Raw genomic sequence first — 16,562 nt, 5'->3', positions numbered from 1 at the left:
ATGCGGACAAACAGCAAAATGTGTATTATATTACAGTTTAAAGTGTATTCTTTTGAATCAACTGGTGGTCAAAGGAAGAGACTATTTCCTCTTACAGATGAAAGATAAAAGCTCTCTCTCTCTCTCTCTCGTTTCATCCATTCAACTGTTTGGAGTGGGAACTCTGCTGTGATTGCTAAGCCCCCCTTTAAAGCCACATGGAGCGATTCTTTCTCTCTGTGTATCGCTTGCTCCATCAATACCAGACGTGTCAAGCGCAAACGGATGGATGCGCTTTTGTATTCTTAATTCGAACCAAAACAACAAATCAACCTCAATTTCCTTCACTTTGCCGTCTCTTATTTTCAAAACATCCCCTTTGTATTTTCCCAAAAGATCAAGTTTCCTAAAAGTTTAGTCTTGACATGACAACAAGAAAAATAATTGCATGGGTGTCTACTAATGCAGCTTGGAGGTGAAGAATGTGCCGAATACAGTCACTGAGCCTGTCCTGAGGGCTTGGAGTAAAACAACCAGACTTACACCGTCTGCATTATTGGCACTGAGGGGATGACTTCAGCATAACAAAGGACAGCGCTTGTAATGAATTAAATGATAGTCTAAATTAACGATTTAAAATGTAGATTTGCAATAGCAGTAATAAATGCAATATGTACAATATGATTGAATTCAAACATTTTAAAGATCCTTGTAAAGGGACAATCCACTTTTTTTTTTAAATATGCTCATTTTCCAGCTCCTCTAGAGTTAAACATTTGATTTTTTATCGTTTTGGAATCCATTCAGCCGATCTCCGGGTCTGGCGGTACCACTTTTAGCATAGCTTAGCATAATCCATTGAATCTGATTAGACCATTAGCATCGTGCTAAAAAAATAACCAAGGAGTTTTGATATTTTTCCTATTTGAATCTTGACTCTTCTGTAGTTACATCGTGTGCTAAGACCGACGGAAAATTAAAAGTTGCGAATTTCTAGGCAGATATGGCTAGGAACTATAATCTCATTCTGGCGTAATAATCAAGGACTTTGCTGCCGTAACATGGCTGCAGCAGGCGTAGTGATATTACGCAGTGCCGAAAATAGTCCCCTGCTATTAAAAGATACCAAGGGGATTATTTTCAGGCAGTGCTTTGGTTATATTTTAGCGCAAGGCTAATGATCTAATCAGATTTAATGGATTGTGCTAAGCTATGCTAAAAGTTGTACCGCCAGACCCTGAGCTCAGCTGGAATGGATTCCAAAAAGGTAAAAATCTAATATTTAACTATAGGGGAGCTGGAAAATGAGCATATTTTGAAAAAAGTGGAGTGTCCCTTTAAGATGACCAGTCAAAATATGTGCACACATACTCCAACACAAAAACAACACAGAGACATAAAATATTATTCCCTATTTTACGCTTCACTGCCTGTGTTAACTTCTGTCTCTCTCTACTGTATGTTAGTAAATCCATGAGAACCAGACACACCAATAATATCAAAAATCCTAATCAGCTCCAGGCATAACACAAGCACTACTGTATGCTACTACTGTGTGTGTGTGTGTGTGTGTGTGTGTGTGTGTGTGTGTGTGTGTGTGTGTGCAGGATTGTACATAATGACTATACCTGCTATCCTATTATGAATACTAATGCACGTTTGGCGAGAAGCCAAGTTTTCTCTTTCTGTACTGTTCGCTCTTTTGCTCGGATCAAAGTCTGGTTGGATAACACGCTTGTGTAGGTGGACGTTTCTTACCCCTACAGGCTTCTGGTCAAAATGTTAAAAAAACAGGTCAAGAAAATTCTTTCTAGAGAAAAACCAACATGCACATTATAAATCAAAATATGAGAAGAGAAAAATATTATTAAAAACCATGCAAAATGCCTTCCGAGAACTATTTTAAGCTTACTTGAAAGTCGTAAATCAAAATGTCTGTATAAAAGGACATATGGCAAACAGGATTTTTCTTGTTTTTTTTTTAACAAATTTGCATGTACTGTAGACATATCTAACATTCACAATGCACAGCTTCCTCTCCCACACTACCTCAGTTATAATTAAGAGATGTCAGGGCTTATTTGTGATAACAACCGGTTGACTGTACATTATACTGTTTATTACACGGCTATTCACCCTATACGTAAAGTAAGTACATTAAATATTGATTTGAAATCCTTTTTTAACGAATATAGACATTCCACATTTATTTTTTATATTTTAAAATGTGACAAGATGTTCAAATGTCATGAACACACTATTTGGCTTAATCATTTGTTAATATAATGTCATAAATGTAATTAAAGGTGCAGTGTGTAACTTTTAGAAGGATCTAATGACAGAAATGCACTATTATATAAATTACTATATTATGAGTGGTATATAAAGACCTTACATAATGAACTGTTATGTGTTTATTACCTTAGAATGAGCTGTTTTTATCCACATACATCACGAGTCACGGAAGTCGCCATTTTGTGCCGTCGTGTTTCTACAGTAGCCCTAAATGGACAAACTGCTCTACAGAGCGCGTTTTGTCACTAGTGTATTTTGTCTTAGACAACAACATGTTTGTCTTGTGGCGGCTACTGTAGCTTCTCTATGCGTTTCTGTGAATTGTGGACTGAGCCATTGGTTGCAATTCACAATCTCACTGCTAGATGGTGCTGAAATCTACACACTGCACCTTTAAAAGACAAGATATTTATATTTCATTTTTGTGTAATGAAATTGCAGCATCTGGGTTATCGTGTGTTATTAGTTTTGATCAGTTGTTATTGGAGAATAACAAACCTGCAAATGTCACAACTGACCAATCAGAATCAAGCATTTTAACAAGCAGTGTATTAAAAAGAAATAATATAGTATTGATGTAAAAAATTTAAATATCATCACGCATTCAGTATTCGAACAAACAAAACTAGATGGACGTTATGGATATTATTCGTTGTCCCAACAAACAAAAAAAATACCAAATTCCAGTAGTTGTCAGATTAATGCAAACCCTGCTGGTGTTTGTTGCAGGAATGTAAAAATTGCAGTTATGTTTGCCAATATTATAAATCCAACAACTACATTTGTTTGTAATGCTTGTGGTTGCTGAAACCAGCATTTAAAGAAACTAGCAAAAACACTCCATTATAATTACAAGGGTCAGAGCAAAGCAGTCATGTAAAACAAAATGACTGTTTTTGATCCAAGAAACCTTGACTAAAATTATAAGTGGACTTTTCTTTTTCCATCCAATCAAGCTTTACAAAAATGTAAAATACAGCCCTATGAGTTTCTGCACAACATCTCTCAACAGCTATAAAGCTGGAGTTCACCAAACCGCCTGGACACTGCACAGAAGTCCGATCGGTTTCAACAACTTAAGCATTCCCGAGCCAAAAGCTTACACAGCTATTGAAGAATCAAAAGCCACTGTCCCACAGATGTGAGCAATACGGCACACGTTTTTAACTGCGTGTGGGTGTGGATTTGACCAAATCTCCCTTTTCAGCCTGGATGTCCCCGAGCCCCTTTCCCGGGTGAGACGCCCCGATCGCGTTTCACCGCTGTGTTTGAACTGCCTCGGCCAAATTACACAGTCAAACACAATGTAGCAATCATAGCGCGGCTTAAAAATGAACATCACTGAACTGGCAGGAAACTACACTGGGATTAAGACGCCACATGTTTGAGACGACTGTCATTTTTGAGGGTGTGTCCGAGCGTGTGAAAGTGTATATAAAAGGACAGAGGTCTTATTTCCTTTACACACAGACACCGAAACAGGTTTGACATACAATGGGCCTATTATTTCGACACTTAAGTCACACTTAAGGTACTGTATGAATATTAAGTATGGGACGCCAGTCTAGTGAAAGTCGTTTTTTGTAATTTGCTGATTAAAATCATCCTACATAATGTAAAGAACATTGATAACTTTGATATCTTTAATATAGATTTAGTCAAAAAATTTATATTTTTTAATTGATCAAAATGGTACACTAAACAGGTCAAGGAGTACTGACCCTTAAAGGATTAGTCAATTTTCTTAAAAACAAAAATCCAGATAATTTACTCACCACCATGTCATCCAAAACGTTGATATCTTTCTTTGTTCAGTCGAGAAGAAATTATGTTTTTTTTAAGGAAAACATTCCAGGATTTTTCTCATTTTAATGGACTTTAATGGACCCCAACACTTAACAGTTTAATGCAGTTTAAAATTGCTGTTTCAAAGGACTCTAAACAATCTCAAATGAGACATAAGGGTCTTATCTAGTGAAACAATTGTCATTATTGGCAAGAAAAAAAAAATGCACTTTTAAACCACAACTTCTCGTCTTCCTCCGGTCATGTGACGCGCCAGCGCAACCTCACGTAATACACGTCAAGAGGTCACGGATGACGTATGCGAAACTACGCCCCAGTGTTTACAAGTGTGAAGAAAGAGGACTGTTCCGACGTTGTTGTATGTGGAATGATACTAATTAATGTCTTTGTGTCAGTTTATTGTTTAAAATGGCCCACAAATGTGCATTTCATATATGCAACACGTGACCTTTCCACGTCATTACGCAATTACGTGAGGTCGCGCTGGTGCGTCACACAGCCGGAGGAAAAAGAAAAGTTGTGGTTTAAAAGTCCATACGTTTTATTTTCTTGCCAAAAATGACAATCGTTTCGCTAGATAAGACCCTTATGCCTCGTTTGGGAACCTTTGAAACTGCAATTTTAAACTGCATTACAACTGTTAAGTGTTGGGGTCCATTAAAGTCCATTCAAATGAGAAAAATCCTGGAATGTTTTCCTTAAAAAAACATAATATCTTCTCGACTGAACAAGAAAGACATAAAAATTTTAGATGACATGGCGGCGAGTAAATTATCTGGATTTGTTTTAAAAAAGCAAATTCAGGTGAACCTTAATGTCTCACGCGAATCAGCTGAAATGAATCTCATTGCTTAAGCCTCGATCTAATTTACAATGCAACCTAAATGAATCATACAAATCTTGTACAGCGCTCTCATCATCTAACTCCAAAACCAACATGGCTCCCATCGTGGAATGCACACAGCCTTCATGACGATGTATCACCGTAGTTTATGCTGCCTCATCTTTCTCCACCAATCCGGGATGTTCTTATGTTTTGCAAATTTGATGACAAAGCAAGTCAAAATAACAAAAGATGTAATGCCTTCTTACACCAGCTGTTAGATAAAGAATTACCCAAATTACACATGACATCAACCGTTTCCAGTAAGAGGGGAGAAAAAGACATTCCTACTGAATTCTCGCCATTCCTGCCCCCCAGCAACATTTCACAAGGTCTTAGATCATCCCTCCTTCACCTGTACCAATCTGGACATCAGGCTGATATTTTGACAGGTACTGGGCACAAAATGTCCTGTGCACACCTGGTAAGGCTAAAAAATTACCTTATTTGGGCAAATGTGGATCGAGCAGCTCTTGTCTGCAGGTCATCTGTCTGGTTTTTCTCATTTTCTGCCAAGGTTTGAAAGATTTTTAACTACTGCCATTCCATCAGTGAGATGTGTGTTGACTTCATAAAGAAAAGGGCAGGTTTAGTCTTGCAGAACTAGACTTAACACTTTCAGTGTCTTGTCTATGTATATCTTAGCTTGTTTAGACCAAGATCCGTCCACTTACAGAGGTCTTCAACTTTTTTAACTAATTTGGGAAACCAATATTTACAATTTTTCATACAATCTTTCACATAGCATAAGAAGATTTATCATAAAAACGGATGATTTTGTCCGCAAAATGCAATAAATCCATGAAATTTTTTTTTCAAAATGCTATAAATCTATTGAATCAATATAAAATTGTGAATTCATCTTTGCCATGTTATATTCATTTAGTTGACTAGTGGCATACACCGATTAAAAAAAGAAACATTAATGGCATTAATCAAAACACTTACTTTGTCATATTAACAACACTGTCATTGGTGTGGTGATCCTTGGGACATCGTCAATGAACTTTTTTGACAGCGATCAGCTGTAAAATGTTTTGGTCCTGCTCGATTTTCGTTGACTTTTTGCGTAAAATAATGGAAAGTTTTTCATAAGATCCCCTGGGGTCAATGTGTTAGCATGAGAGAAGCTTGATGCTGTCGTGTGAGAACATGCAACAACGGGCATTTTTCTGTCTCCCGAGTGCCTCTCACGTAAATTATTTGATTTTGATGGCTTACGTTTCTTCCCCGCCACAGAAAACTACCACAGGTTTATCAATGCAATCAAAATTACTATTTTGTTTTTGTTTGTTTCTTGATCACAAAGTAGATACGGAAAACTAGGATCCTGTGTGTATTCAACGCGCCGCCATTGTTACAATGCGTGGAGTGGTGCGCTGTGATTGGTTAAGGGGATTTATTGCATTCTGCAGAGAAGGACTGGCATTTATCGCATTTTGGAAAAAAGGGAGGAAAGATAACAGAAAAGCACGGCGAATATCAAATTTTACGTAAAATTAAGAATTGACTTTTTAATACTGACCTGATACAATACTGATTTTGGCAGTTACTAATTTTTTTTAAATGACGTTAATCGCGTTTTGGAACCGAGTTCTTCATATTTATTTTTCGATTTTAATATCAATATCAAGGCGGAAAATTCGCATCTCAAAAATCCACAATTATCCTTGTCTGTTGTGTAAATGTGAAAAATTCTGAAAGAAAATGCATGTACAACAATATATTAGATCTGTGCATTACATGTAGATATTAAAGGGACAGCAGACCAAATAAATTCCATGTATGCAAAAATACATTTATTGCAATATCTATATAGGACTGAATCGAATAGGAACCATATACAAAAGAATTTATTCGAATCACCAAATTGGTCGCAACACCCGGCCCTAACATGCATCAAATTAAGACTGGATTTACCTAATTTGTTATGATGGTTTTGCTATAAATATTTTTTTTCATTTTAAATTAACCGAATAGATTGTATCATAGAAACTAGAGATGCACCGATATGAATTTTTTCCTTCAATATCGATAAAAGATTTTTCAGACTAATATCTGCCGATATGGATAGTTTGATGGTTATATTAACTTGCATTCTGAAGATAACATTTTCTTAATGTTATTCATTTATATATTGACCATTAATATTAAACTGTGTTTCTTGACATTTTCTATAAACAGAGCTCAAATTCATTGTATTTTCCTGTTCTCATTTGGTTGACAGGATATATCGGCCATGAGTCGGTTGTTTTAAAATTATTGACTCTCCATTTATTTTTTTATAATTAGGCTATTAATGCATTTTTGTTTGATGCTTAATTTCATTTTTCAAAAAATAAAAAAATAAAAAAATGTTTGCATTCAAATTATATTTTGAGGAGCGCCAATAATATCAACACGGAGCATCAACAGTCAACAGATTTGTGAGGGAAAATTTTGATTAATTAGTAAATGATGATGTGTATTTATGTATGTGAAGAACTACAATGGTGGACTAGAGATGCGCGGATGGCTTATTATTTCATCCGCAAACACACCACAGAACTCATCATCCGTCCGCCATCCATCCGCACCAACGTTTTTGACCAATTTTCAAAACCGCACCCGCCTGTCATCCACTGATCGGGCGATGCAAAGCGCTGCTGATGACAGCCGCGAGACTAGAAAGCTCTCAGAATATCAGCAGTAAACTGCGTCTCCGATCGGCGCACAGGGACAAAAATTAATAAATAGCCTAAATTAAATGCACAAATTAGGCCTACATAGCCTGCACTGGTGTCATCCTGATTTACCATTATGTAAAACTTATTCCAGGCAATACTTTTCTGACCTTCTATTTCCTTTTTTTTTAAATTCTCCTTTTTTGAGTTTGTCACGTACCTCCTTCGCCGGCGTTGCCATCTCTGATAATAACAACCGGTCGATCTGCATAGACCGACTAGCCTGCCTGATGAAAAATTGACTATTTCAAAGTGTGCCCGATTTTTTGGAATATAGGTATATTCAACAATATTTAAAAATGCATACATATACTTTTAATTTGATTGGTTCAACCGCCCGCCACCCCCCTGAATATAATTAAAATATAATTTTTCGTCACGTCATGGCATCTCTATGGTGGACCAATATGGAGGCAGGCCGGTCTCATCAGTTTTTGTGCGTCTCGTGTCTCTGGTTGTCATATGCCTATGCCTACTTGTTCATCACACACTTTGTGATTTTAAATTGGTGTTCTTACTGTTATTTTTTGTTCCTTTATAGTTATGTCCAGCACACCTTGGTTTTGAAAGTGCACTATAAATAAAAGTTGAGATGAGCAGATCAGATTGGAGTAAACATAAGTCTGTGCAAGATATGCATCAGATGGACTATGAGGAATCCACGGGTGTGCCATTTAAATCAGAAACTAGGACAACCATAACCTAATAAAAGAGACAATAGGCACACAGCCTAAAGTGAAATTGTATTACTCAGAGGTTTTATTGCGCTTTCTGAGCTGACATCCACAGCTTTTTTACTTTCATTTTTTGCTTCTTACTTTTCTAAATTATCTCTCCTGTTTCTCACATATCTTGTTTTTTAATGAATTTTTTTCCCCAAAAAGTAACATTTGCTTGTTTCCATCCCATCTTCACCTGCTTCTCCACCCTCAACGCATCCATCATGGATCCATAATTTGACGGAGCAAATAATGAAAGTTTGCCAAGTTCAGACGTGCGTTTAGTAAAAACACAGATCGTTTGTTACGTGTTCGTTCAGAGTGATGTTGTTTTTGAGCAGGCGCAGCACAAACGGCACAAGATGTGGGATATTCAATAGCCTCGGGGCCTGCAGGACAGTAAACAGACACGCCAAACGCAAGCACAAGCAGGCACACATACATTAATGCGAGTCATCACGTTTTACTCAAAGAAAACAATGCATAAAGACGTGAATGCAATGGTTTGTGTGCATAAGTCTAAACCCATCCATTAGCTGTTGCCTTTGGCACTGGGAAAGACAATCGCTCCTCTCTCCTTTGTGAGGAAACAAAGGCAACACTGTTATTTAACTAAAATGCTGACTATTAAACACATTATGGGGGACTACGTACAGGTGTATAGGACAAACAGATGAATCACAAGGGTCCACAGGTTCACTTTACACAAAACTGGTGCTAGTACTTGGATGTAAGAGTGGCTAATATTAACCCACTGGAGTTTAATAACCCCATACAGGATAACATGATAGCATTTTAAACCTTTTGAAATTTCATTTCATAGCTTCACAGCCAGTGTAAAGCCAATTTTCGCACCTCCGGCACCAGCCGGATAGGTAACAAGTGTATAACCCAGAGGGCAGATGTCAAAGGTTAAGTCCTACCTATCGGTGTCATCTTGACTTTTGGGATTGAGCTGTTGTATGGCACCTCTTCCAGAGCTCATTTCATCCAAGACCCGGTTAACACCGCGGGTGTACGTGTTCAGCCCACCATCCGTCATGTAGCTGCAGAAACACACAGACGAGGTGATATCATTTCTTTACAATGTCAATCAAATGAAATGCAATAACAGGCGTAGTGTCGTCTTTTATCTGTAATCGGATCACAAACAAGATGTCTCGCCGTGGTTAAAAATGTACAACATAAATCTTTTTGCATGATCTGTCATCTGCTTTTTACCCGTTGTATCTCAGTGTTCGTATTCATAACAAATGCATTTAATTATCGCTCCGTGCAAAGAGGAACGTCTGTCAATGTCTTGGAAATTCAGCCCACAGGAAAAACCAGTTTGACCACAGGTAAAGCTTAAATGAAAAAGTGCTATGGTTGGGCTATGGTTGTGTTTTCGTGCCTATCAGAACATCAACAATGTGTTTCTTTAAAGTCATAATAATAATAATAATAATAATAATAATAAGTGGCATGCAATATATTCTGCCTATGTCATGCACAAATTTATAATACTGTCAAAAACTAAGATGATAATTTTTTTAGAGTATTTTAACCATAATATGTTTATCTATCAGTAATTGTTGAATAAATGTACAGTAAGTTTAGATTGTACATGTACTGTACCAGGTGTTTAGCTCTGTACAATTCATCTTTAAAGTCTGTCACGGAGCTGTAACGGTTAATGAAGATGTTGACTTGACATTGTATGTTTTGACAATAGCATGTACAGTTGACAGTATGCACACTACAAAAATGGACATAAAATGATCCCAAACTATAAAAGGTACTAACATGTACCATTTAGGAACAGATACATACATATATGTATACATTTGGTACCAATATGTACCTCTCAGGTACTATTCTGAACTTTTTAGATGCAAAGGTTTACTTTTTAAAGGGGAAACTGCACCAGTTACAGCTATAGGCACAATTTTTTGACCATATGTTGTATCACAGACAATTAGTAAATGCTTATTTTTTGGCTTCTTCTTAATTTGTCATAGAAAAAAAATATTTTCAAATGTTATTCAAAACGAAATTGAAAAAAATGAAATTCAAAAGGTAAGAAATAAACAGGAACCTTCATCATAATATAATTTAAACAATGAAACAGATTCAAATACAAATGTCTCAAAAACTTATAAACTAGTCCAAAGCAGTTGTTGACTTAAACTAGACTCCAAAACAAACAATACAACACAACAAAGTCAAATCCAGCCAATAAAAATATCCACTCACCTTACTAAAGGTCATAAACCAAAACTGTGACCATCACGAAAGTTTATTTGATAGATTAACATGAATGACTGTCTGTCGACTTAAGGTGTGTTTCTAGTGTAACTATCTATGAATTCTTAACATCCCTAAGGACTCATTGCAGAGAGAGAGAGAGAGAGAGAGAGAGAGAGAGAGAGAGAGAGAGAGAGAGAGAGAGAGAGAGAGAGAGAGAGAGAGAGAGAGAGAGAGAGAGAGAGAGAGAGAGAGAGAGAGAGAGAGCTGGACTGCAGGCAAAAGTGGACAGTTGAGCTCTGTGGGACAGTGTTTTAACCCAAGGCAATGGCTGAATGGTGTTTGCTTTGTTGAGCAGCGAATGTTTTGAACAGGTTCTCAATAGGACTCACTTGCCCTTTGGGGACCTGCAACCTGAGTCATCAAATGCTTGAAACTACTGCTGGGGAAACCAGCAAATGCATGAATAACAACAAAATCCTATTGGAGTTTAGATAATGAAACACAAATGTAAAACACATTTAGATTTCATTGCACCCAAAAGAACCTTTTCTAAAAAGTCCATATGAAGTAGGCTAAATTTCTTGTCTTCCATATGCAGATTGATAAACGGCAACTACAATAAAAATGTGTTTCTGTAGCTCAGTTGGGAGGGCATTGCATTAGCATCATGGGTTTAAAGGGGACATATCATGAAAATCTGACTTTGTCCATGTATAAGTGCTATAGTTGGGTCCCCAGTGCTTCTATCAACTTCTATCCCAGTAACTTAGTTTTGGTAAACCATTCCCTGCAAGCATGTGAAAAAATAGGAAATTGAAATTTGGCTCCCCTTGTGATGTCAGAAGGGGATCTCTCTATAATAATACCGCCCCTTAATCTGCACTATCCAATCACGGCACTGCTGTTTAGTGCACAGATCAGCTAATTTGCATTTAAAACCCAAAAACTACACATGGGCCAACTACAAAGTGGCAATTTCAACATGTTATCATAAATTGTCTATACGATGTTTTGAGCTAAAACTTCACATACATACTCTGGGGACACCAAAGATTTATTTGACATCTTAACTCTTTCCCCGCCATTGACGCGTTATCAACACACATTTGCATTAAAAAAACGTGTTTCTGAATTTTATGTTAATCTGCAATACTGTGATTATCTACTAGATACCCAATTCATGAAAAAACTGATGCCAAAACATTATTTATTAAGTTTAAACTCTATGTAGCATATGTTTTGATAATCTGAATCTGATCTCTTACAAAATTCCTTCACAAAAATGCAATTATTTCAGCTTTTTGCAAAAAAAAATATTTTTAAAGAAAAAGACACATATTTAAGAGTTTATAAGGAGATAAAAAAATATATGAAAGTTTTTTTCCTGTTTTGTTTGTTTGTTTGAAAGCAGAGGGTCTGTTCTTTCATTTGATATATTTGTATGTTTATATATTTTTAGAAGAACATTTTCCTGGAAGGCATTTTGTGAAAAAAAAATGCTGACGGGCAACTTTTCAAAAAATGTCTGGCAGGGAATGAGTTAAAATAATCTTGTGAAATGTCCCCTTTAATTCCCAGGAACACACATACTGGTACTGTAAATTCAAACCATGTACTCTTATTCAAGTGAGCGACGTCACAATGTTAGATTTGTGCCACCTTAGTCAACTCACACCCACAGCTGCTGGTTATGACAATCTTGATACACACCCATCCTACACACATCCTTTATCCTAATCTCTCATTTCCTGCTGCGAGGCGTTCAAAGTTTCATCATCAGCTGCTGACTTACCTGTCGGGCGCGTGAGACATTTCAGGTAAAGGCAAATTCGGGAGCGTCTCCAAACGTCATACAAAGAATTTATGAGTTTTCATTCAGCTGCAGGCAATGATCCATCAGGTTTGATTCATATGAGTCAGTAAATATGAATTGCACAATCATGCTGTCCAAAACATCTAGCATAGACTATGTACCCGGAGTATTAAAAAGATAATGTACTGCATGCATACTTCAGTTTTGATGTCCATATAAATTATGTTAACCTGACTTAAATAAGCATGATAAATTTGACTCAAAATTACCATTTAATAAAATTAGTTTAAAATAAATTAGTATTATTTTAGATTTATTATTTATTTCCTAAAGTACAGTATAGTGATATCCAGCCAGATATCCATTATGTAATACAATACATGACACTGTCTGTGAAATCCAGGCTTAAGTCCCAATCTAATTATGAGATTATGAGCATCGAAGATTGATTTCATATTGGATTCAATATTTGACATGACCTTCGTCAACATTAAAGATATCAAGGTTATATTTTCACAGAATGATCATGTAGGATGATTTTATGTAGAAAACAGTAAACAGGGCTTTCACAGATTTAGTGTCACATATTTTGTACTATACTATAGTCTCAAATTATAATATTATTGCAGTATTGTTGTAGGGATCTTCTGTGATTGTGATTGACTTCAATGCGCAATTTTTTTAAATAATATTAATCTGCACAAAACTGGGGCAATAGCTCTCGTTAAACATTGGTAACTGAGCAACAAAGGCTTGTTAACATTGGTTTGACCGGTAAATCATTGTGGTCCAAGTGGGTGATGTATTTGCCCTGACCTAGTAACCTGCTGTAAGTCATTTAACAGAGATGCAGATGGATAGACCGACCTGAGGTGTTATTCACTAAAAGATGTTACCCTGCCTGTAGCTATAATTTTTTTATTATTATTTTTTTTACATAAAATGATACATAATGTATACAACAATGTGTGAAAATATAACCTAATATCTTTAAAGGCGGGGTGCATGATTTTTGTAAAACCCTTTGAAAAAGGGATTCGTGAAGACTACCAAAACACACTTGTAGCCAATCAGCAGTAAGGGGGAGGGGTTGTCTACTAACCGACATCGTTGCCTGGTAAGACATATTGATAGACCCGCAACGTATGTGTGGGGCGGGTCTATCAAAAGAAGGTCCAGATTCTATTGGGGTAGGGGCGTGTTTGTTTAGGTGATTTCAAATGTCAACATTAGCTTTCAGAGATCATGCACCCCGCCTTTAATATTGACTGATCATCAAAAGTCATGTCAAAGATTGAAATCAATGATCAAAATCGAACTTTGATGCTTTTAATCTCAGAATTAGATTATGAGACTTTAGCCTGGATTTCACAGACAGGGTCACATACAATAACTTAATCTAACCAAGAACTAAATGTATTATTTCAATAGGATTTCATATTATTAGTGTTGCTTTAAACTGAGCATGTGAAATGGGTCCAATTCGAGCACAGAGTACCAAGTAAAAAGAGTAGGGGGAGGCTGCAGACCTGGAGCCGGTAGATCTACGCCCCTGGCAGTTTTACGCCCCTGTTGTTCCTCATGCGTCCAGTAGGGGGAGGCTGTATATTAGTATATAAGCGTAGTTATATATCAAATGAACCGTATGATAATAACAGCAGACCTTTCTTGAAGAGATACGAATTGAGGTATGTTAAATAATCTGCAAGTTGTTGTTGTTGATTGTATTGTAATAATGCAACATTTATTATTTATAAACGATTGATGCAATATCAATTCAAAAGAGGGGTCAATAATTTATTTCGAGTACCGTACTTGATTGAGTCAGATGTCCTATAAAGGAAAAAATGTTGAAACATAACATCCTGCCATTAATTAAAGTAACCATTGTTTCTAACACTATTCAACCTTTGCTTTATTTTTATCAGTGAGCGGGAGCACTTTGCTAGCAGGATAAAAAAACTATTAAAGGTGTTCTAAGCGAATCTGCGAGACGTTAGTTTATGTTGACGTTTGAACTGTTTTCAAACAGACGGAGCTTAGCTAACTCCTCCCCCTCCCTTCCGTGCTTTCATGAACGCGCCCAGCTCCCACCCCAAAATCCTTTTTGTAGTTTATTGGCTGGAACCCTTTGTTTTGTTTTGTGGTGTTAGGTTTGGCCACTATGTTGTTATTGCCGTTTGTGAAGCCTGGGCTGTCTACAGAGATCGTGTTTTTTTACAGTTTGATCTGCGGACAGGCAGCAAGCAGATAGTGAGGAGATGTTTGCTGTATGTAACAAAAAATGTTTTATGGTCTAAAACGCGTCAATTCACTTAGAGCGCCTTTAAGAAGAGTGGCAAACCAGGAGAGACATGCTGTTAAGAAATAACCAGTCATGGTGTTAATAAAAAAAAATTTGTGAACCACAATATTGTCTCTTTCTTTTAAATGACCCTTGGAATTTTAGAAAAGTAAAATTGTGTTTGTCTTCATAAAATGCTATGTAGGACATGTTTTTAGCTGTATGACGACCAATTGTGAATTGTACAGCAGATATTTAATTTAGGATCCATATGATTACACAGTAGCCTACTGTAAGTCTAATGGCCTAAATAAGGTTAATATCAAATGTAATCATAGATCAGTCAGTAGGGCTGGGCGGAATGACGGTATACTCCGTTACCGCGGAATAAAATGTCAAACGTTACAGATTTTTCTATTCCGTCTATTCCGCGGAATGCAAATAAGTGGGCGTGGCTAACTCTGCCCTCCAGCATGTTAGACTGAGTGTGACGGAGAACCATGTAAAATAGTTCACTTATAAAAAATGAACGAGTTATTTGTGTATTTTTTATAATAAGTGCCAATGAATCCACCGCGGGTCACGCAGCGAGACTCTTTTCTTGCTCACTCTCGCGCTCTTTCTCTCACGCGCTCTCTCTCTCCTCATGCAGCAGCCGCCGGTCTCGCGTGCAGAGGTCTCTCTAGGCAAGCGCAAAGAGCTGCGCCTGCGACGCCAAATAAAGAGTTATTCTCGCACATAATGCTAATAGTTGTAAAGTTTTCTGAACTTTAAGCAAGCTAAGACAAAACTCGCGTTTATATCAATGACACGTGTGCTGCTGGATCGATGTAGTTTGATGCGCCATTTGCTTATACAAACATATTTGATCGGAAAGACGAGAAAGAGATGCAAATGTAATAGAAAGTAAAGGGCGTCAAGACCTTAAAACAAACTTTATGATCATCACATCATAGCACCTGTCACATTTATATCATCTTCTCATATACAGGTATTTATCCTGTCTGTAGGTTTTTGCATATATTTATACCTGTTCATTTTACATATTGCATATGTTTAATGTAATGTATGCATAAATACAAAATACAATGAAGCCATACTATAGCTTCAATAGTCTATAAAATTAATAACTCAATTAAAAACAAGATTCTGTCTAATCAAGACTTATCTGTTGTTATCTTCTGGGCATTTTCTCTTTAACATTATTAACTTTAAATTCCTCATATTTAAAAACTGTGGTGAGCATTTAGTTTAAAGCTATAGTGAGTGATGTATTTCTGTACATTTTTATCATCAAAAACAATATAAACTGAAAAACATGTATATCGTGCGTGAAATATTCCGTTCCGTGAAATAAAATGACTCATTCCGTGAAATAGATTTTTGGTCATTCCGCCCACCCCTATCAGTCAGTCTCTTGTATATAAAAACAATTTATAAATAAATATAAATAGTTAAGTGTGACGTCATCATGCGCCGCTTCCAGGTACAATCGATTTTAAATGCCATAGAAAATAACAGGAAAACACGCTAATATACACTCGTATTATAATGCAAAACTATTTAAACCCATGATCCTTATTTTTAGCTCGAATAATAAAAACCAAGATGACTAGATATGGATTTTTTTACTGTCTGTGGTTCCGTAGTGTGCAGACTGCAGTGTACACTGTAAGTAAACAATTTTCGCTTAAATGTGTAATATTATTAAATAGTGCTCATAAACGGTTGTTTAAATAGGCTAGTATCCTAGTTGTATTTCCCTCTCCCCCTTCTGGACGCATGAGGAACTGCAGGGGCGTAAAACTGCCAGGGGTGTAGATCTACCGGC

At 36.6% G+C, this 16,562-nt stretch overlaps 1 protein-coding gene across 2 annotated transcripts in view; it reads right to left on the bottom strand.

Moving 5' to 3' along the window:
- Positions 1–16,562, bottom strand: part of nav2b (neuron navigator 2b) — an 89,689-nt gene that overhangs the window by 41,627 nt on the left and 31,500 nt on the right. The window contains exons 1-2 of one of the 2 annotated variants that reach the window (XM_073813415.1): positions 10,641–10,766; positions 9,329–9,451 (exon numbers count right to left, since the gene is read on the bottom strand). In XM_073813415.1, coding sequence (XP_073669516.1) covers positions 9,329–9,447 — 119 coding nt within the window. In that variant the 5' untranslated portion in view covers positions 9,448–9,451; positions 10,641–10,766. Of the gene's footprint in view, positions 1–9,328; positions 9,452–10,640; positions 10,767–16,562 lie in introns of those variants that run through there. The other variant, XM_073813413.1, reaches the window with a different exon arrangement.

The sequence above is a fragment of the Paramisgurnus dabryanus genome, chromosome 23 (assembly GCF_030506205.2).
Source record: "Paramisgurnus dabryanus chromosome 23, PD_genome_1.1, whole genome shotgun sequence".
Taxonomy (NCBI): Eukaryota; Metazoa; Chordata; class Actinopteri; order Cypriniformes; family Cobitidae; genus Paramisgurnus; species Paramisgurnus dabryanus.
Note: the sequence above shows the minus strand (reverse complement) of the source record. Positions and strands in the feature narration are given on the sequence as shown.